Source organism: Capra hircus, chromosome 23 (genome assembly GCF_001704415.2).
Source record: "Capra hircus breed San Clemente chromosome 23, ASM170441v1, whole genome shotgun sequence".
Taxonomy (NCBI): domain Eukaryota; kingdom Metazoa; phylum Chordata; class Mammalia; order Artiodactyla; family Bovidae; genus Capra; species Capra hircus.
This window is the reverse complement of record NC_030830.1, coordinates 36,210,986-36,232,715: the sequence shown is the minus strand read 5'-3', so window position 1 is coordinate 36,232,715 and position 21,730 is coordinate 36,210,986. Positions and strand designations below refer to the sequence as shown.

At 37.9% G+C, this 21,730-nt stretch overlaps 1 protein-coding gene across 1 annotated transcript in view; it reads left to right on the top strand.

Moving 5' to 3' along the window:
* Positions 1-21,730, top strand: part of DNAH8 (dynein axonemal heavy chain 8) — a 312,973-nt gene that overhangs the window by 8,382 nt on the left and 282,861 nt on the right. Inside the window, exons 7-10 of the mRNA XM_018039316.1 lie at positions 8,118-8,294; positions 10,596-10,709; positions 16,074-16,181; positions 18,474-18,575. Coding sequence (XP_017894805.1) covers positions 8,118-8,294; positions 10,596-10,709; positions 16,074-16,181; positions 18,474-18,575 — 501 coding nt within the window. The remainder of the gene's footprint in view (positions 1-8,117; positions 8,295-10,595; positions 10,710-16,073; positions 16,182-18,473; positions 18,576-21,730) is intronic.

Below are 21,730 nucleotides of genomic sequence, written 5' to 3'. Positions count from 1 at the left end.
GATAAGAGCTGTGGTTCTCATCTGTGTCCTAATCATTGCATTTTGTTCCTGAATGTAAAGGGAAGAGGAGCCTTCCAGATTCTGCTATGAAATTGAGCCTGTTCTTGATTCCAGAACAAAATCATTGTTCTCCTTGGACCATTTAAAATCACCTTTAAGATATTTCTCACTTGAAGGAGGAAACCATAACAGTAGGGCTTGAGGATGAAATAATAAAGACTCAGGAATAGCTAGCATTTATCTGCAATATTTTATATATTGTTTATGCTTTTCATTAGAGAGAGAGGAAAAGCACACAATGAAGAGCCCATAGCCACAATGCTAGATAATTAATAAATGCTTTTTGGTTCATCAGTGAAATTGTCTGTGTTGACAGAGAGGTTCAAACTAGGCTCATTCATATTAGTGCTACAGTTGCAAGTCTGCAGCTCTGTGGCCAAATACATCTTCTCTGTCAGTAAGAAAAGCAGTGATAGAAATGGTGTCACATTCTGTGAGGTGCCAACTTACACTACAAAGGCTGCCCCAAACCAGATACTATAGAATTGCTCTAAATAGACTCTAGAAACCAGCTCACAGATCTCCAGTTCATGAGCACAGGAGAGTGGAACTGGAGAAGAAAATCTTTAATTGAGTGAGGACTAGGGTAGAAAAGTCTTGAGCAAGCGAGAGTTAGAGAAAAGCATCTCTGATTTTACCTCTCAGAGCTGCTAGAAGGAGGGAAGTGTAGCTAAAGTGGAGACTCTGGAGGAGTTTTGGAAACTCCATCAAGGCCTGGATGCTGACCCTAGAATTTGCTTCCAGGTGTCACTAGGTATGGAGAAGGCAATGGCACCCAACTCCAGTACTCTTGCCTGGAAAATCCCATGGACGGAGGAGCCTGGTAGGCTGCAGTCCATGGGGTCGCCAAGAGTCAGACACGACTGAGTGACTTCACTTTGACTTTTCACTTTCATGCATTGGAGAAGGAAATGGCAACCCACTCCAGTGTTCTTGCCTGGAGAATCCCAGGGACGGGGGAGCCTGGTAGGCTGCTATCTAAGGGGTCACACAGAGTTGGACATGACTGAAGTGACTTAGCAGCAGCAGCAGCAGTCACTAGGCAATAAAAATGAGTATTTGTCTACCTCCAGTTACCTTTAATGCCACTGAGGAAGTAGGGGAGTTGTAAGCCATTGTAGAGATCAAGCTCTGTCCTGCATAGAGCTGAGGAGATCTCCTCCAGTTTTCATAATCAATCAAAATAGATCTTCTTTTATAAAAATGAGCAAGCAAAAGATAATAGCTTAATGTGAGGATATTAGGCAACTTGAAATAAGAAGATCAAGTTGGCCAACTGCAGCAAATGGTCTCCAGTTAAGCAGAATCAGTGCAAGAAATCGTTAAAAATTACATCTAGGACGTCACAGTGGATAAGGATCTGCCTGCCAGTACAGGGGACATGTGTCCGATCCCTGGTCCAGGAAGATTAGACATGATGTCGAACAATGGAAGCCAGAGTCTGCGCTCTAGAGCCTGTGCTTTGAAACAAGAGAAGCCACCACAACGGGAAAGCTGCACACTACAAGGTGGAGTAGCCCCCGCTCACCACAACTAGAGAAAGCCCACGTGCAGCAAAAAAGACCCAGCACGGCCATTAAATAAGCAAATATTAAAAAATTAGATCTAAGATAAACCTGACCTCTTGTCATACACAAAAATTGATTCAGGATGGATCATCGCTAAAACTAAAAGAAGAGATACATGCAACAAGATGAATGAATCTCAAAAACACGCTGTGAACAAATCCAGCCTTGAGAGAGTAATGTGAAAAGTAGAACAAAAGCTATAGGTAAATCAGAACATTATGTAGGGCTATATTAATATCTAATTAAGACAGATGGAAAACCCAGAAGCCATGAAAGAAAAACCTGACACATTTGACTACCTGAAAAAATTAAAGTAATATCCATATGGCAGAAATCACTGTAAGCAACATTAAAAGATAATTGACTTTCTGGGAGAAAAATATTATCAGCATGTATAACAAAGAATTAGTATCCATAATATATAAAGAACTTGCTCTTCTTTGGGACTGGAATGAAAACTGACCTTTTCCAGTCCTGTGGCTACTATTGAGTTTTCCAAATTTGCTGACATGCTGAGTACAGCGCTTCAATAGCATTCTTGCCTGGAGACCCCCAGGGACAGTATGAAAAGGCAAAAAGATATGATGCTGCAAGATGAGTCCCCCAGGTTGGAAGCTGTTCAATATGCTACCATGGTGAAGAGTGGAGGGCAATTACTAATAGCTCCAGTAAGAATGAAGTAGCTGGGCCAAAGCCGGAATGATGCTTGGTTGGGGACGTGTCTGGTGGTGAAAGTAAAGTTAGATGCTGTAAAGAACAGTATTGCATAGGAAGCTGGAATGTTAGGTCCGTGAATCAAGGTAAACTGGACGTGGTCAAGCCGGAGATAGTAAGGCTCAATATCAACATCTTAGGAATCAGTGAACTATAATGGATAGGAATGGGAGAATTTAATTCAGATGACCATTATATCTATTACTGTGGGCAAGAATCCCTTAGAAGAAATAGAGTAGCCTTCATAGTCAGTTATAGAATACAGTACTTGAGTACAGTCTCGAAAATGACAGAATGATCTTAGTTCATTTCCAAGGCAAACCATTCAACATCACAGTAATCCAAGTTTATGCCCCAACCACTGATGTCGAAAAAGATGAAGTTGAACAGTTCTAGGAAGACCTACAAAACCTAGAGCTAACACCAAAAAAATAAAAATAAAATAAAAAGAGATGTCCTTTTCATCATAGGGGATTGGAATGCAAATGTAGGAAGTCAAGAGATACCAGAATAACAGGCAAGTTTGGCCTTGGAGTACAAAATGAAGCAGGGCAAAGGCTAACATTTTTGCCAAGAGAATGCTCTGGTCATTGCAAATGCCCTCTTCCAACAACACAAGAGATGATTCTACATATAGACATCACCAGATGGTCAATACCAAGATCAGATTGATTGCCCTTTGTAGCCAAAGATGGAGAAGTTCTATACAGTCAGCAAAAGTAAGATCAGGAGCTGACTGTAGCTCAAATCATGACCTCCTTATTGCAAAATTCAGGCTTAAATTGAAGAAAATAGGGAAAACATGTAGGTCATTCAGATATGTTCTAAATCCCTTATGATTATACAGTGGAAGTGATGAATAGATTCAAGGAATTAGACCTGGTAGACAGAGTTCCTGAAGAACTATGGGTGGAGGTTCATAATGTTGTGCAGTGTTTTTGAGATGATTTTGGAGGCAGTGACCAAACCACCTCAAAGGAAAAGAAATGCAAGAAGGCAAAGGAATTGTCTGAGGAGCTTTACAGATATCAGGAAAGAAGAGACGCTAAAGACAAAGGAGAAAGGCAAAGATATACCCAACTGAATGCAGAGTTCCAGAGAATAGCAAGGAGAGATAAGAAGGCCTTCTTAAATGAATAATGCAAAGAAGTAGAGAAAAGCAATAGAATGAGAAAGACTAGAGATCTCTTCAGGAAAATAGGAAATATCAAAGGAACATCTCATGCAAGGATGGGCAGGATAAAGGACGAAAATGGTAAGGACCGAACAGAAGCAGATGTAGATGATTTTCTGGAACTCTCTTGCTTTTTCGATGATCCAAAGGATGTTGGCAATTTAATCTCTTGTTGCTCTGCCTTTTCTAAATTCAGCTTGAACATCTGCAAGTTCACGGTTCACATACTGTTCAAGCCTAGTTTGGAGAATTTGGGGCATTACTTTGCTAGCATGTGAGATGAATGCAATTGTGTGGTAGTTTAAACATTCTTTGGCATTGGCTTTCTTTAAGATTAGAATGAAAACTGGCCTTTTCCAGTCCCATGGCCACTGTTGAGTTTTCCAAATTTGCTGGCATATTGAGTGCAGCACTTTAACAGCATCATCTTTTAGGATTTGAAATAGCTTAGCTGGAATTCCATCACCTCCACTAGCTTTGTTCGTAGTGGTGCTTCATAAGGCCTACTTGACTTTGCATTCCAGAATATCTGGCTCTAGGTAAGTGATAACACCATCATGATTATCTGGGTTATGAAGACCTATTTTTGTATAGTTCTGTGTATTCTTCCCACCTCTTCTTAATATATTCTGTTTCTGATATCATAAGATATCTTAATATCTTCAGTGATCTGTTGGATCATTGAAAAAGCAAGAGAGTTCCAGAAAAACATCTACTTCTGCTTTATTGATTATGCCAAAGCCTTTGACTGTGTGTATCACAATAAACTGTGGAAAATTCTGAGAGAGATGGGAATACCAGACCACTGACCTGCCTCTTGAGAAATCTGCATGCAGGTCAGGAAGCAACAGTTAGAACTGGACATGGAACAGCAAACTGGTTCCAAATTGGGAAAGGAGTACATCAAGGCTGTATATTGTCACCCTGCTAATTTAACTTAAATGCAGAGTACATCATGAGAAACGCTGGGCTGTATGAAGCACAAGCTGGAATCAAGATTTCTGGGGAAATATCAATAACCTCAGATATGCAGAAGACACCATCCTTATAGCAGAAAGCAAAGAAGAACTAAAAAGCTTCTTGATGAAAGTGAAAGAGGAGAGTGAAAAAGTTGGCTTAAAGCTCAACATTCAGAAAACGAAGATCATGGTATCTGGTCCCATCACTTCATGGCAAATAGATGGGGAAACAATGGAAACAGTGGCAGACTTTATTCTTTTGGTCTCCAAAATCACTGCTGATTGTGACTGCAGTTATGCAATTAAAAGATGCTTGCTCCTTGGAAGAAAAGCTCTGACTAACCTAGACAGCGTATTAAAAAGCAGAGACATTACTTTGCTGACAAAGGTCAGGATAGTCAAAGCTATGGTTTTTCCATTAGTCATGTATGGATGTGAGAATCGGATTATAAAGAAAGCTGAGTGCTGAAGAATCGATGCTTTTGAACTGTGGTGTTGGAGAAGACTCTTAAGAGTTCCTTGGGCTGCATGGAGATCCAACCAGTCCATCCTAAAGGAGATTAGTCCTGAATATTCATTGAAAGGACTGATGTTGTAGCTGAAATTTTGGCCACCTGATGCAAAGAACTGACTCATTTGAAAAGACTCTGATGCTGGGAAAGATTGAAGGCGGGAGGAGAAGGGGACGACAGAGGATGAGATAGTTGGATGGCATCACCGACTCAATGGACATGAGTTTGGGTAAACTCCGGAAGTTGGTGATGGACAGGGAGGCCTGGCATGTGCAGTCCATGGGGTGGCAAAGAGTTGAACACGACTGAGTGACTGAACTGAACTGAACTGAACTGAATGATGTCATCCATTTTCTAACAAAGTTAGTTGTTTCTACGTTTTTGTCCTATTACAAACAATAATAATGTTGATACATCTTCATTGAATATCTTTGTTCAGGTCTTGTTTGCACTTGTTCAAGAGTTTCCTAGGGGATGGCTGAGAGAAGTACTATAGTAATCTTTTATTGGGTACTAACTGAAAAGCCTTCCAAACAGTGGTTATATTAATTTATAATTTTTTGCATAAGTAAAGGAGTTTCCGTGTCTTCAAATCTTCCATTACACTAGGAATGTCAGATTTTTAATGGTTGTCAGTATGTTGGGTGTGAAATTGTATTTTGATATATTTTACATTACCCCAAACATTGTTGAAGCTGTGCTTTTTTTCTTTTTTTTTAATTTGGGTGTGACATGTGGGATCATAGTCCTCGGCCCCTGCACTCAAAGAGTGGAGGTTTTTTTTTTTTTAATTTATTTATTTTTTATCGAAGGATAATTGCTTTACAGAATTTTATTGTTTTCTGTCAAACCTCAACATGAATCAGCCATAGGTATACATATATCCCCTCCCTTTTGAACCTCCCTCCCATCTCCCTCCCCATCTCACCCCTCTAGATTGATACAGAGCCCCTGTTTGAGTTTCCTGAGCCATACAGCAAATTCTTGTTGGTTATCTATTTTACATATGATAATGTGAGTTTCCATGTTACTCTTTCCATACATCTCACCCTCTCCTCCCTTCTCCCCGAGTCCATAAGTCTATTCTCTAGGAAGAGTGGGGTTTTAACCACTGGACCACCAGGGAAGTCCTGAGGTTGTGCATGCTTAATGGATATTTAGATCTCTCCTTGTTGAATTGGTTGTTCTTATCCTTTACCTAGTTTTCTTTCAGATTGCTTGATGATGTCTTACTGAATTGCTGAGACTCAGTTTGAATAATGTTTTCCGGCTGTTCATCTTTTGTTGCTCCCTATTGTGTCCTGAATTTTCAGTTGGTATTGGTGTCTTTAGTCATGTGGAAATTTTACATTTTAAAGGATGTATGTGAGATACAAATGGCAGTCTAGCCTCAGTTTAGCTACCTCTGGTGACTAGAAGCTTTGTGCATTTTGTATTTAGGAAACACTTTTCGTACTCTCGTACGAAATATACTTTAAGATATTCTCCTAAATTATTTATTTTAAATGCTGAAATATACAAAAATGAGTAACAAATGAATAATACTAAAAATTAATAAGTAAATAAATTATTGTAAAATGAACACCTGTGTAACTTTTGCAAGTTAAGAAATAGAGCATTATCCGCACCGTGCAATCTCCATGCATTTCTCTTCCCAATTTTAACTTCTTTTTCTTCCAGTGGTTACAATTTTCTTGACAGTTATGATATTCCATTCCATGTCTTTCTTTATAGTTTTACCCCCATCCTCTATATTTTCTTTAAAGGTTTTGCCATTTTTTTTAACCATTTAAGCTTTAGTGTATCTGGAATTATTTGTATCTGTGTATAATGTAAAGGCTTCCCCAGTGGCTCAGCAGTAAAGAATCTGCCTGTGATGTAGGAGCTGCAGGAGATGTGGGAACGATCCCTGAGGAAGATCCCCTGGAGGAGGGCATGGCATCCTATTCCATGTTTCTGCCTGGAGAATCCAGGGGCCTGGTGGGCTACAGTCCATAGGGTTGCAGAGAGTTGGACATGAAGGAAGCATGCACGTATAAAGCGAAGTAGGAATCTAATTTTGTCTTTCCGTATAGTGAGCCAGTTGTCCCAGAGCTGTATTTGGTAGTCCATTCTTTGCTAACAAATTTGTGTTATGTATCAAGTTTCTAGACTCTTTTATCTATCCCATTGGTCTACTTGTTTGTTTTTTGCATTCATACCATACTGCATTGATTTCTGTTGCTTTTTACTAAATCAACATTTAGTATGCTAATTCCCTTTCAAGTGTTTTTGTTCAAAATTACATTATTTCTGGTTAAATGTTCTCCCAAATTAATTTTAATACTAGTTTGTTAGGTATCATGAAAAAAAGCCTTGTCGAGATTTTGATTGGAAATTCCATTGAATGTATACATTAATTTAGAGAAAATTGCCATTTTTATATTACTGAATTTCCCAATCCATGAACATGGTATATTTCTCCATTTATTTATTTATTTTGTGTGGTGAAAGTAAATTTTCTAATTTTCTCCAAAAAGATCTCGTACGTCTTTTGTTAAACTCTAGATATCTTAACGTTGTTACTATTTATTGTAGCATATGCTGTCATTTTAGAAATTACATTTTTAGATTGTTAGATGGCTTGTAAAGAAATTATACTAATATTTAAATACATACAGCCAAAACCTTACTGAATTGTTCGCTTTTATTAGTTATAAAATTCTGTCTTTATATATACTTGAATTTTTAAAATGTGGCCAACCATTCCATCTGTGATTATGCCATTTTTGTTTTTTTTTTTTTCCACAGTTCTTGTACCTTTTGTTTACTTTCCTTATATTGTTCTGTGATCTCCATGTCCAGGTTGAATAGAAGTGGGTGGTGATAGTGATGAAATTGTCTTGTCCTTGGTTTCAAAGTGGTATTTTCTAAAATTTCATTTTTAAGTATGATGTTTGCTGTTGATTTTTGGTAGATACTCATTATCATGGTAAAGATATTCTCTTCTAGTCTTGGTTTACTAAGAGTTCTTAATATTATTCAGTGTTGACTGTCATTTATACTTTTAACTTTCTTTAAAAAAGTGCAAATAATGAGATTTTAAAAGAAGAAAGTAACATTTCTAAGCTGTGAACTTTTTTGATTACAGGTACTTATTGAGAGTGAGCAGATGAGAAAAGAAGCTGATGACTCGGGTCCACTCACTGAATTGGAACACTGGAAACGCATGTCAGCCAAATTCAATTATATAATTGAACAGATTAAAGGGCCAAGTTGTAAGGCTGTTATAAATGTGCTTAATGTTGCACACTCCAAACTCTTAAAGGTAAAAGGCCTTGTGTTTTAAAGTTAGGTATACTTCAAAATAAACAACTGGAAAATCACCCTTCTTGAATTGCTTCTTTGCATCATATACTTGGCACTGTGTATTTAGAAATGCTAAAACTTTGAGTAAGGCTTTCTCATATACCATAATTACTTCCAGAAGAGGAAAAGAAAGTATAGAAATGAAGGTTTATTTCTCAATATTTCACATACCAATTTTGATAATACTAGTATAGGGTGATTGCCATTTATTTTTAAATTGTTTTTAAAACTGTAAATCATTACCAGCTCATTGAAATAGATAACTACAAGAAAGTCAAAAGCAAAAATGTCCTGTACCATACATCTCACCCCACTAGTCTACCTCCTTTCCTGGAGGTTTAATGGTTTGGCTTGATTCTTTCCAGGTTCTTTTCTGTTTCTTCCTAATACATATATAAACACACACACACGTTTGTTTTGTGTCTCTAATTTTTAAAAAATCGCACAGTGTCATATTCTATTTTTCTTTAACGCACTCTTCCCCTAGTAGCACATCTTAGAGAGTTATGCCTGTCAGATCAAGCTGTGTAGTTTTCCAGAAAATTAATGCACCAGGTCCTAGCTAATCATTTTCCTATTTTTAGACAGTGAAATAGTTTCTTTTTTTTTTCAACAATCTCAAGGTAAAATTCACATGCTGTTCATCTCTTTCATCTAAGGAGCAAAATTCAGTGGCTTTAACTGTAATCATAGAATTGTGTAATCATGAATTTTAGAATATTTTCATTACTTCAAAAAGAAACCCCTGTGCCTTTTAGCTATCACTTTCCATCTCTACCTGTCTCTTTACCCTCACACCAGTCCTAAGTAACTACCAGTCCACTTTTTATCTCTGTAGATTTGTAGATTGGACATTTCATATCAATGGAATCATATAGTATGTGGTCTTTCGTTACTGGTTTCTTTCACTTGGCTTAATGTTTTCAAGGTTTATCCATGTTTTAGCATCTATCAGTACTTATTCTTTTTCACAGTTGAATAATATTCCATTATAGATAAATACCACAATTTATCAGTTTATAAATATTTGCATTGTTTCTTCTTTTTGGCTATTATGAATAATGCCGCTGTGAACATTGTTATACAGGTTCTTGTGTGGACATTTTCTTATATATGCCTAAGAGTGGGATTTCTGGGTCAAACACTAGCTCTGTGTTTAATTTTTTGAGGAAACTTGTTCCTTTTTTATATGTTCACAAACATTAATACAGTTAAATCTTCTATGTGCCTACAATCAAGTATTTTCCTGGGGTATATACTCTACAACTTTGTTAGTATTTATTAGCAGTTTAAAATTTTTTTTGCCAGTCTGACATGTAGAAAATGGCTAGTCATATTTTGGCTTTGGCTTGTTAATAGTGAAGTTGAGCATCTTTTAAAGTTTACTGGCTCCTTGCATTTGTTCCCCTGAGAAATGTTGGTTCATATCTTTCCATCATTGAAAAGAAATTTCAGATATTAGTTTGTAGGTAGTATTATTTGTCCTAATTCTGATAGTTCTTTACTGCTGTGGCTGTTTATCAGTGGTTATGTATATTGCATGAGGTAAGTCTCCATGGTTCCTGAGCATCTCTGTACATTATTACTGAATATGAGAAGGTCACTTTGCTGATAGGGATATTTTCTTGGAATAATGTGTTTTTCTAATCACTTGACCCATTCTTGAAGACTCAGAATAATGTAATGTCACAAATAACTAACCTAGAAAAGTACTCCAGGTAGAAGCACATCTGGTTGAAGCCTACAGACAGAATATTAATTTCAAAAGTAATGAGACTTAAGTCACTTAAGATATTTATAGTAACTATGCTGCTGCTGCTGCTAAGTCACTTCAGTCGTGTCCAGCTTTGTGCGACCCCATAGACGGCAGCCCACCAGGCTCCCCCGTCCCTGGGATTCTCCAGGCAAGAACACTGGAGTGGGTTGCCATTTCCTTCTCCAGTGCATGAAAGTGAAAAGTGAAAGTGAAGTCGCTCAGTCGTGTCCGACTCTTGGCGACCCCATGGACTGTAGCCTACCAGGCTCCTCCGTCCATGGGATTTTCCAGGCAAGAGTACTGGAGTGGGGTGCCATTGCCTTCTCCACTATAAGTCTTAAATAATATGAGAAAAAGGTATGTTAATCACATTTAAATATCTACTATCTTAGTATATGTATGGCCAGGGAAGACAGCTTGAATTTCTTGGTTAAATCTTAGCACATAGATAGACCTTACTGGTGTATTTGGATGTTTCACAGGACTCAAACTTTCTTTTCTTAGAACTGGCGTGATTTGGATGCAAGAATCACAGATACAGCTAATGAATCAAAAGATAATGTCAGATATTTGTACACTCTAGAAAAAGTATGTCAGCCTCTCTATAACTATGATCTAGTAAGTATACTTTTTAAAGTGTAGTTTTAAAAATTAGCGTGTTTACTGTGGGGGAAGGAGAGGGTGGGATGAACTGACAGAGTTGCATTGAAACATATACATTACCATATGTAAAATAGACAGTTGGTGGGAGTTTGCTGTATGACAGACACTGGGAGCTCAAACCCGGTGCTGTGACAACGTAGAAGGGTAGGATGGGGTGGGAGATGGGAGGGAGGAGGAGGAGGAGGAGGAGACATATGTTTGCCTAGGGCTGATACATGTTGATGTATGGCAGAAACAGCACAATATTGTAAAGCAATTATCCTCCAGTTAAGAATCAATACATTTTAAAAATTAGCATGTTTAAAATCAATATGTGTATATTGGGAAAAATGTATACTGCAGAAAAGTTATTTAAAAGATGTCTTTTCCTATCATATATCTGTAATGAATCATAAACTATTTTTATTATTTTAACCCACACTTAAATATGTGGCATTATCATAACTATGACCTCATTTATATGTTGAGCAAGACAAATATATTAATTGTTCATTGCTTATAACAAATTATACCAGAACTGAGTGACTTAAAAGAATAAGCGTTTATTATATCACAGTTTTTGCAGGTCAGGAATTCAGGCACAACGTAGCTGAATACATCTGCTTCAAGGTCACTCATGAGGCTGCAGAGAAGCTGTGGGTTGGGGATGTGGTCTCTTCTGAAGGGGAGACTGACTGGAGAGGGTCTATTTCTATTGCACATCACATGGACCTATGCACAGAACAACTCACTTACCCTAGAGTGAGCAAGAGAGGATGCTCAACCAGCATTACCCTAATAATACCAAAGCCAGATAAGGACATCTCAAAAAAATAAAATTACAGGTCAATATCCCTGATGAATATAGATATAAAAATTCTCAACAAAACAGTAGCAAGCCAAATTCCATAGCACATTCAAAGAATCACACACTATGACCAAGGGGTGTTTATTTCTGGAATGCACAGATGGTTCAACATATGCCAGTCAATAATTGTGATACCTTATGTTAGCAGAATGAAAGATAACATGTGATTATCAATAGATGCAGAAAAAGCATTAGACGAAATACTACAAAAATTCTCAATAAATTGGGTATAGTAGGAATGTACCTCAACATAATAATATATATTATTTAAAAATCATATAAAAATAAAATAAAAATAAGCATGCTGAAAGAGAATATATATAAATATTATAATGTTCTATGTACTTTTCTACGTATTTAAAGCTTCACTATAAAAAGTAAACTTGGAAGAAAACAACAATGCTTTTTATTGTTACCAAGACCTCAGAGTTTTAAGGTATACTAATTTCAACATCATGATTCAAAAGACTTGCTTAAAACTATATAATTTTCAAGTCATTTAGTTTTGGTTTTACTTCTTTTCATCCTAGTAATTTAAAAAACTTTATTCAGTGAGGATGAGGGATGATGTTATTTCTCAGTTTATTCCATTTTTTGTTGTTTTCCTTAATCATTGATAATGATATTCAAGTGATTTAATTCTACCCAAGAGTAGAAATGTTAAGCAGACTGGTGACCCACCCTTCACATTCACACACACAATCATATGGAAATTGTATAAAATAGAGGAAAAAAGCTTTGTTCAGTTGCTCTAGCCATGGATGTACTTCATTATTATTATTTTGTTATTATTGAGCTTCTGACATTCTTTGATGTAGGAATATTTTGAACATTATCTTTTAAAATTAGTGACATACTATTAGTATTAGGTCTTATAATTTCTTCCCCCTCATAAGCCATTTCTGTGGTTTTAAAAATTCTTTTTTTCCCTTCATTTTCTTTATTCTCATTAGAAGCAGTTGCTGTTGAGTTTGTAACTGCCAGTTGAGCAGGAAAAGTGGATGCATATGCTTCTGTTTCTTGTTGATAAAATTTTATGAATTTTGCGTTTCATGTTTTCATCCTGGTATTGCGCTATAGGCATATCTGCTCTTATCTATTTTATGTATAAAATGTCTAAACTCTATGTATAGTCAAGAACTGTGCACCCAAGGAGCTATTATTATAAATAATAATGTTTAAAATTCAGATGAAGGGCATTTTCCTGGTGGGCCCATTTGATATAATCCCCAGGCCTTTTTCATTCTTTATAAGGTTGCCATATTGAGGGTGGAAGGAATTCTAGGCATATTTTCATTAGAATCTTGTTGATCTACAGATAACAATTTAATATGAAAAGTGATGATACTAATTTTCATAAGCCATATAAAATTGATTTAATTATGTCTTGATGCTTTTGAATGGTGGTGTTGGAGAAGACTCTTGACAGTCCCTTGGACTGCAAGGAGATCAAACCAGTCCATCCTAAAGGAGATCAATCCTAGGTATTCACTGGAAGGACTGATGTTGAAGCTGAAACTCCAATACTTTGGCCACCTCATGCGAAGAGCTGACTCATTTGAAAAGACCCTGATGCTGGGAAAGATTGAGGGCAGGAGGAGAAGGGGACAACAGAGGATGAGATGGTTGGACGGCATCACCAACTCAATGGACATGGGTTTGACTGCACTCTGGGAGTTGGTGATAGGCAGAGAGGCCTGGTGTGCTGTGGTTCATGGGGTCGCAAAGAGTTGGACACGACTGAGCAAGTGAACTGAACTGATGTCATGGTTACACCTCATACCTACGACATGTAGTACCCTCATCAGTGGTTGTTTTTCCTGGTTTTATTTATACCACCACCATTAAAAAAATCTTTTTATATATTTTAAATTGTCCTAACGATTAAAAGGCAAACTACTGGAGGTCAGGAGTACCACTGACCTTATCTGTTCTTCCATAGTGATTTGCATCAAGGTTAAAAACAGGATCTCAAAATCTCAGGCACATAGCTATGCTTATATTAGAGCTGTGGGACTTGGACAAGGTATTTCTCCAGATTTCTATTTTCTCATTTGCAAAATGGGAATAGTTAATACTTTATAGATTCTGACTCATTTTTTTCACATTTTCACATTTCACATTTAATGTACTCAGAGTACATTTTATAGCCAGTCAAGTTTTATGAATCATTGTGAACATGACACCATCTGAGATGATTAGTTCTTTCCTGGGAGGGTAGTGTATGTTTCGGTTTTGATAGTGTTGGTGTGAATTCAGATGGCAGTGAGTGAGCACCAGCTTGTGGTACAAAATCTCAGAAGAGTTTATTTTCCATCTCCTCTCAAAGAGCAGGATTGGGACACATAGGCTTTGCTCCTATCTTTCCTCATGGGTTGTTAATTTCATGCATAGTTTGGTGGCTTAGTTTTTTGTGGGAGTTAGACTCCCTGTCTTGAGCATCCCACGCCGCTTTCTTCAGTTCAATCCAGTCGCTCAGTCGTGTCCGACTCTTTGTGACCCCATGGACTGCAGCATGCCAGGCTTTCCTGTCCATCACCAACTCCTGGAGCTTACTCAAACTTGTGTCCATCAAGTTGGTGATGCTATCCAACCATCTCATCCTCTGTCATCCCTGTCTCCTCCCGCCTTCAATCTTTCCCAGCATCAGGGTCTTTTCCAATGAGTCAGTTCTTTGCATCAGCTGGCCAACGTATAGGACTTTCAGTCCTTCCAATGAATATTCAGGACTGATTTCCTTTAAGAGTGACCAGTTTGATCTCCTTGCAGTCCAAGGAATTCTCAAGAGTCTTCTCCAACACCACAGTTCAAAAGCATAATTTCTTCTGTGCTCAGCTTTCTTTATGGTCCAGCTCTAAGGTCCATACATGACTAGTAGAAAAGCCATAGCTTTGACTAGATGGACCTTTGTCGGCAAAGGAATGTCTCTGCTTTTTAATATGCTGTCTAGGTTAGTCAGAGCTTTTCTTCCAAGGAGCAAGCATCTTTTAATTGCACAACTGCAGTCACAATCTTCAGTGATTTTGGAGCCCAAAAGAATAAAGTCTGCCACTGTTTCCATTGTTTCCCCATCTATTTGCCATGAAGTGATGGGACCGGATGCCACCATCTTAATTTTCTGAATGTTGAGTTTTAAGCCAGCTTTTTCACTCTCGTCTTTCACTTTCATCAAGAGGCTCTTTAGTTCTTCTTTGCTTTCTGCCATAAGGGTGGTGTCATCTGTGTATCTGAGATTATTGATATTTCTCCTGGCAAGCTTGATTTCAGCTTGTGCTTCATCAAGCCTGGCATTTTGTATGATGTATCTGCATATAAGTTAAATAAGCAGGGTGACAATATACAGCCTTGACATACTCCTTTCCTGATTTGGATCCAATCTGTTGATCCACGTCCAGTTCTAACTGCTGTCTCTTGACCCACATGCAGATTTCTCAGGAGTGAGGTAAGGTGGTCTGGTATTCCCATCTCTTGAAGAATTTTCCACAGTTTGTTGTGACCCACACAGTCAAAGGCTTTGGTATAATCAATAAAGCAGAAGTAGACGTTTTTCTGGAACTCTCTTGCTTTTTTTCCCCCTTTCTTAGTAGCACCTAAAGCAGCGGTGCAGTCTTACAACCAGTGATGCTTTAGATCTGATGAAATCAAACCTGCCCTAAGGGGTCATTGTCAGCATAAATTTAGATAATATGTGAAGTTCTTTGCTTAGTGCCTGGTGCATAGTAACCTTTCAGTGTATGTTACCAATAGTTTGATATTTCGGATGCGCTTGCTCTGCTTTGGTCCATGCCATTCTACTTGTTTCAGTGGTTTGTTTGTGTCTCTCCCATGCTGCCTTGACCTCCTCCAGGATAGTTTCCTTATATTTGGAATTCTGTCAGTACTGTTAGAACCTGGGAGTACTTCCTAGGTCTGCTGATAGGCGAATTGAGTCGAATAACCAATAACCAGCTTTTAACCATACGTTAGTCATTTTACCCCTTAAGATATCTGTTTCTTCATCTTTAAAAAGAACAACTTGAGCTGTTAATCCTTAAATAACTTTCACTTCCAAAATCTTTTCTTTAAACGACAAAAAAAAAAATTTTTTTTTAGGCCATGTCATATGGCTTGTAGCATCTTAGTTCCCTAACCAGGGAATGAACCCAGGACCCCTGCAGTGGAAGTACCAAGCTTTAACCACTGAACTTCCAGGAAATTCGCATAAATAAAAGTTGAAGTTTACATGTACAGAAAAGTTGCAAATGATAGTACAGAATTCTCTTCAGCTAATTTCTCCTGTTAACATCTTGCATTATCTTGGCACATTTGTCAAAACTGATGTCTCTGTTTCAGTATCCTGTCAAGGATACCACTTGGCATTTAGTAAAATGTTACACTATTTTATGTAAGTTTAGAGTTTTGAATATTATAGCTTTCTGGTTATTAAAAATATGAACATATGGTGGAATTCACTTGCTATATTTCAATTTTAGGTTTCCATGGCACGTGGAATACAAAATTTGATAAATGCTATCAGAATGATTCACAGTGTGTCCAGGTACTATAATACTTCTGAGAGAATGACCTCATTGTTTATCAAGGTGAGTTTCAAGGGAAGAAGCCATACATGTAACCCTGTGAAAAAGGGTGCTTTCCATTTGAGCCAGAGAAGGGAAAAGGGAAATTCTGGATTTTCATACTTTGTGGACAAGAAAAGAAAGATGTTGCCTGGAATCAATTGTACTTAATTGAAGGGGGACTTTTCTGCTTGTCAGAGGTAAGTGCCCAAGACTTGTTTAAATGTATCTGATGATTTTCTAATTTATTTATTCCAAATAGTTTTGCATAAGAGGTAAAAGTTGGGTGTATTGTTAATAATGCTTCTTAGCTACTTCTATGCACACTGTAGTTTATGTAAAATCTTACCATGTAGTGTCATTTGACTGTTTTAAATAATTGAAAAAATTATCCAAGAAACACATGAATAGAATTTACTTGTAAATAACTCAAGCAGAACATAACAGTCACATTTCAACCTTTGTTTTTTAAATCAAAGGATAGGTTTAATCATTCATTATCTATGTCCCAAACATGGCAAGAACTTTAGGATACTTCCCCGTTGCTTGTCTTCCTCTTTGCTACATGTTCCACGTGGCGATTGCTAGTTCCATGTTAGTGTTGCTATTTTTTCAACATTATGAATCAACAGGCGTTCAGACTGAAATCTAAGTATTGCTAGTTTCTTTGATCTGTGTTGTGATTGCCACGTCTTCCTTTGTCTTGGATTTATTATTTCTTTTGCTGAAAAAAATTCTTCAGTAATTCTTCCAGAGAGGGTTTCTGTGGTGAGCCCTTTGAATTCCTGCATGTCTGAAAATTGCTTCATTTTGTCCTACCGCTCAAATGTTAGTTTGGATTTCTTAAGTTCAATATAATTTTTCCCTGGAACTTCGAAGATGCCATTGTATACTATATTGTTGTATCTTACTGTTCTTCCTTTGTAGGAAACCTATTTTATTCTCATAGGAAGATTTTAGGATTTTTTTTCCTTTATTCTTGAACTTCTAAAATTTCAAAGTAATGCTCTTTTTACATTTATTTTGTTCTCTACTTGCTGAGTTTGTCTTACTTAAAAAAGACTGTCATCTCTCTTCATTTGGGGGAACTTTTCCTCTTTACTCCTGATTATATCCACCTATACAATTTATTCCCTTTTCTTGAATCTAAAATCTATATTCATTAATTATTATCTTTTGGGTCCATCTTTATCCTTTGACCTTTCAGCTCACTCACTGCCTCTTTATTTGTATCCCAATTACTGGTCAATACAAATTTCAGTTTCCAAGTTCTTTTGTTGTTTCCTTTTCATGATGTAAAAATCCTCTCATCTCTTTCTCACAAACTAATTTAGTTAATAAAAGCTACTTTAAAAGATTTCACGCATGTGTTTGCTGTCTTTTCTCTTTGTTGAATTTAATGCTTCTGTCGCCGTGTTTGTTTTCTTCAGTTGCTTGACGGTTCTTGGTTGTCTGCCCATCTTTGTGTTTGAGATTCCTGATTTGCCTCTGGGTTTTGTTTATTTTGTCTGTCTCTTGTGAGTGAGGGGCATAACTTACTGTTGGAGGGAGTGGGAGTAGCTTTCTCTCTGATGTGTCCTCTTATGGGTGCAGTAGCTCCTCGGGTCACACCTCCCCAAAGCTGTGGTCTACTTATTGGTTTATCCTTTCAGCATATGTCACTGTTGCCTGCTGTACAAGTTGCTCCAAATTCAGTGTTCAGGGTTGCAGCTAAGGGTCACCTCACATTGCCTCCTATCTTAAAAAATTTCCATAGCGGTTTCACCTTCAAGTAACCTTCTCCAGAAGGTTACTGGCTTTCTCTAGTCCTTTTTCCCCCCTTAGATTTGATTCCATATTTTAGGAATTCTCTAAAATTTCTGCATGTCAGTGTGCCATCTTGATCTAACTTCCTGACCATGTAAATGGCTATCTTGGTTTTTTGTTTTTGTTTTGTTTTGTTTTTTTTTTTTCACTATTTTGGGGGATGTGAGAGGTGGTTAAGTTAATATTTAGTTTGCATGTGAAGGATAGTGAAGAATCATAGTTGGACTGGATTAAGTCCTAATTAGGAGAGAAATAGACAAGGGGTAAATATAGTTGACTTTGAAACTGTTAGCCCCAGTGACGCTGAGTTAAATGAAGTAGGTAAATATGACTTTGGCTTTTCTTTGTTTTGACTGAAATGTGTATTTCTCTGTTTTTTTGTATTCTGTAATTAATTAACTTTATGTTTGCTATTTGTCACGTTTTTGATTTAGAACATGCTTATGCTTTTAAAAACTTGTTTTATTTCTTTCTCTACATATAGTTATTTTGGACTGATATTTATTTTAGGTAACCAACCAAATGGTGACTGCATGTAAAGCATATATTACTGATGGGGGAACTAATCATGTATGGGATCAGGAAACACCAGTGGTACTAAAGAAAATTCAGGTTTGTACAAGTATTTTTATTTTCTTAAAGCTTTTCCCATCTGGCTCAATTTTGTTTACTTTTTTCGTTGATAAACTATGCTAACTTTGAAGAAGTATTGTACAGAGTAAGTAGCATGAGGAAATAAAAAGAACTTCATTAAAATTATCCATTTCCCTCTATGTTTAGTGCTCCTGGTAGGGCACCATTTAATCCTCAGCTTCTCCGTGGGGCTGCCTGTATCAGACACCTCTTGTGTACTGTTACATATGCTCTGACCACTCCTCTTATTCCATCCCCTGTTAAATTTCATTTTCTTGCCTATTTCATTGGCTGGGACTGTCATACATCCTTAAGTAGATCTTGTGATAGTTGGCATCTTATTTTGATCTTCTTTTGGAAGAAAATGCTTCTAACATTTCCCCATTTGGTTTGATGCTTTAGTACATCATTGATTAGATTCCAGGAAGTTTTACTCCCAATTTTGGTTACTAGGAGATATTATTAAAAGTTATGAATGGGTTTTGAAGAAAGTTTTTATGCACTTATTCATCGAGGAGGTTATAAAATTTTTCTCTTTAATCTGTTAACATAATAGATGACATTTTTGAAATTTTTTTATTGTAAGATATTTGCTTTGCAATATTGTGCTGGTTTCTGCCACACATCAACATCAATTGGTCACAGGTATACATATGTCTCTTCCCTCTTGAACCTCCTTCCCATCTCCCAACCGATCCCACCCCTCTAGGTTGTCATAGAGCACTGGATTGAGCTCCTTGTGTATTTGAGTCAGTCCTAAAGAGGGGGATGAACCTAGAGCTTATTGTACAGAGTGAAGTAAGTTAGGAAGAGAAAGACAGATATTGTATATTAACACATGTGCATGGAATCTAGAAAGATGGTACTGATGAAGCTATTTGCAGGGCAGCAATGGGGGCACAGACAGACAGAAAGACTTGTGGACGCAGTGTGGGAGGGAGAGGGTGGATGGATTGAGAGAGTGGCTTCAGTTCAGTTCAGTTTATTCAGTTCAGTTGCTCAGTTGTGTCCAACTCTTTGTGACCCCAAGGACTGCAGCAATCCAGGCCTCCCTGTCCATCACCAACTCCTGCAGTTCACTCAAACTCATGTCCATTGAGTCAGTGATACCATCCAACCATCTAATCCTCTGTCGTCCCCTTCTCCTCCTGCCTTCAATCTTTCCAGCATCAGGGTCTTTTCAAATGAGTCAGTTCTTCGCATTAGGTGGCCGAAGTACTGGAGTGTAGCTTAGATGACATTTTTAGGTTATCTAAAGTCAAGGCTATGATTTTTCCAGTGGTCATGTATGGATGTGAGAGTTGGACTGTGAAGAAAGCTGAGTGCAGAAGAATTGATGCTTTTGAACTGTGGTTTTGGAGAAGAACTCTTGAGAGTCCTTTCGACTGCAAGGAGATCCAACCAGTCCATTCTAAAGGAGATCAGCCCTGGGAGTTCTTTGGAAGGAATGATGCTGAAGCTGAAACTCCAATACTTTGACCACCTCATGCGAAGAGTTAACTCATTGGAAAAGACTCTGATGCTGGGAGGGATTGGGGGCAGGAGGAGAAGGGGATGACAGAGGATGAGATGGCTGGATGGCATCAATGGACGTGAGTTTGAGTGAACTCTGGGAGTTGGTGATGGACAGGGAGGCCTGGCGTGCTGCGATTCATGGGGTCACAGAGAGTCGGACATGACTGAGCCACTGAACTGAACTGAACTGAACTGAAAATGAAACTATTCTGCTATCCCTAGGGTAAACTCAACTTATGGTATAATTGTCTTTGCATGCTTGGAGCTGGTGCATGGGGATGACCCAGAGAGATGTTATGGGGAGGGAGGTGGGAGGGGGGTTCATGTTTGGGAATGCATGTAAGAATTAAAGATTTTAAAATTAAAAAAAAAATCCTCAGATCAAAACCTTAGAATAAACTTTGATTTTCTGAAAAAAAAAAAAAAAAAGACATTCTTAAATTCACTTTGCTACACTTTTCTGTAGGACCTTTTGCAACTATACTCATGAGAGAGAGAGCCTGTAAATTTTCTTTTCTCACAGTATCCTTGTCAGTGTTTCTGGCACTAAGTTTTCAGAATGAATATGACTGAAGGAGGGGAAGAAAGTACTCTCATCTTTTCCAGTCTCTGGAGGAGCCTGTAGAAAATCAAAGTGATCTGTTATTTTGAAAGTCTGAAACACATTGCCATACCAGGAAGTCTCCACCTGGAAGTGGTTTGCTTTCTTCATATGCTGGATCCTGGGCTTTGTGGAGTTAAGGCGGGAGGCTGACTGAGACTGGGAGGCAGGGCAAGAAAGGATGCTCAGTGCCCCACCCAGGACATGAGCTGCTGTGCTCGCAGGGTGGGTCCTGAGCAGTGCCATCAGCACACTCTGCCCTCTCAACCAGAGGGGAAGGAAGAGGGGTCAGAGGAAACAGGAGATGAGGAATTGCAGTTAGGATAGTTTCTCTTCCTGAAAACACTTAAACCCAAAGACTGGAAGAACCAGAATCATTGTGCAGTTTTTGGATAGAGACAGACCAAAGCAGCATGTAAAGCAGTGGTTGGGGAACATGTGTATACCTGTGACATATTCATGTTGATGTATGGCAAAACCAATACAATATTGTAAAGTAGTTAACCAACTCTTGGAGCTTACTCAAACTCATGTCCATCAAGTTGGTGATGCCATCCAACCATCTCATCCTCTGTTGTCCCCTTTTCCTCCCACCTTCAATCTTTCCCAGCATCAGGGTCTTTTCCAATGAGTCAGTTCTTCACATCATGTGGCCAAAGTATCAGAATTTCAACTTCAGCATCAGTCCTTCCAGTGAATATTCAGGACTGATTTTCTTAGGATGGACTGGTTTGATCTTGCAGTCCAAGGGACTCTCAAGAGTCTTCTCCAACACCACAGTTCAAAATCATGAATTCTTCAGCACTCAACTTTCTTTATAATCCAACTTTTTCCTCCATACATGACTACTGGGAAAACTATAGCTTTGACTAGATGGACCTTTGTTGGCAAAATAGTATCTCTGCTTTTTAATATGCTGTCTAGGTTGGTCAGAGCTTTTCTACCAAGGATCAAGCATCTTTTAATTTCATGACTGCAGTCACAAATCTGCAGTGATTTTGGAGCCCCCCAAAAATAA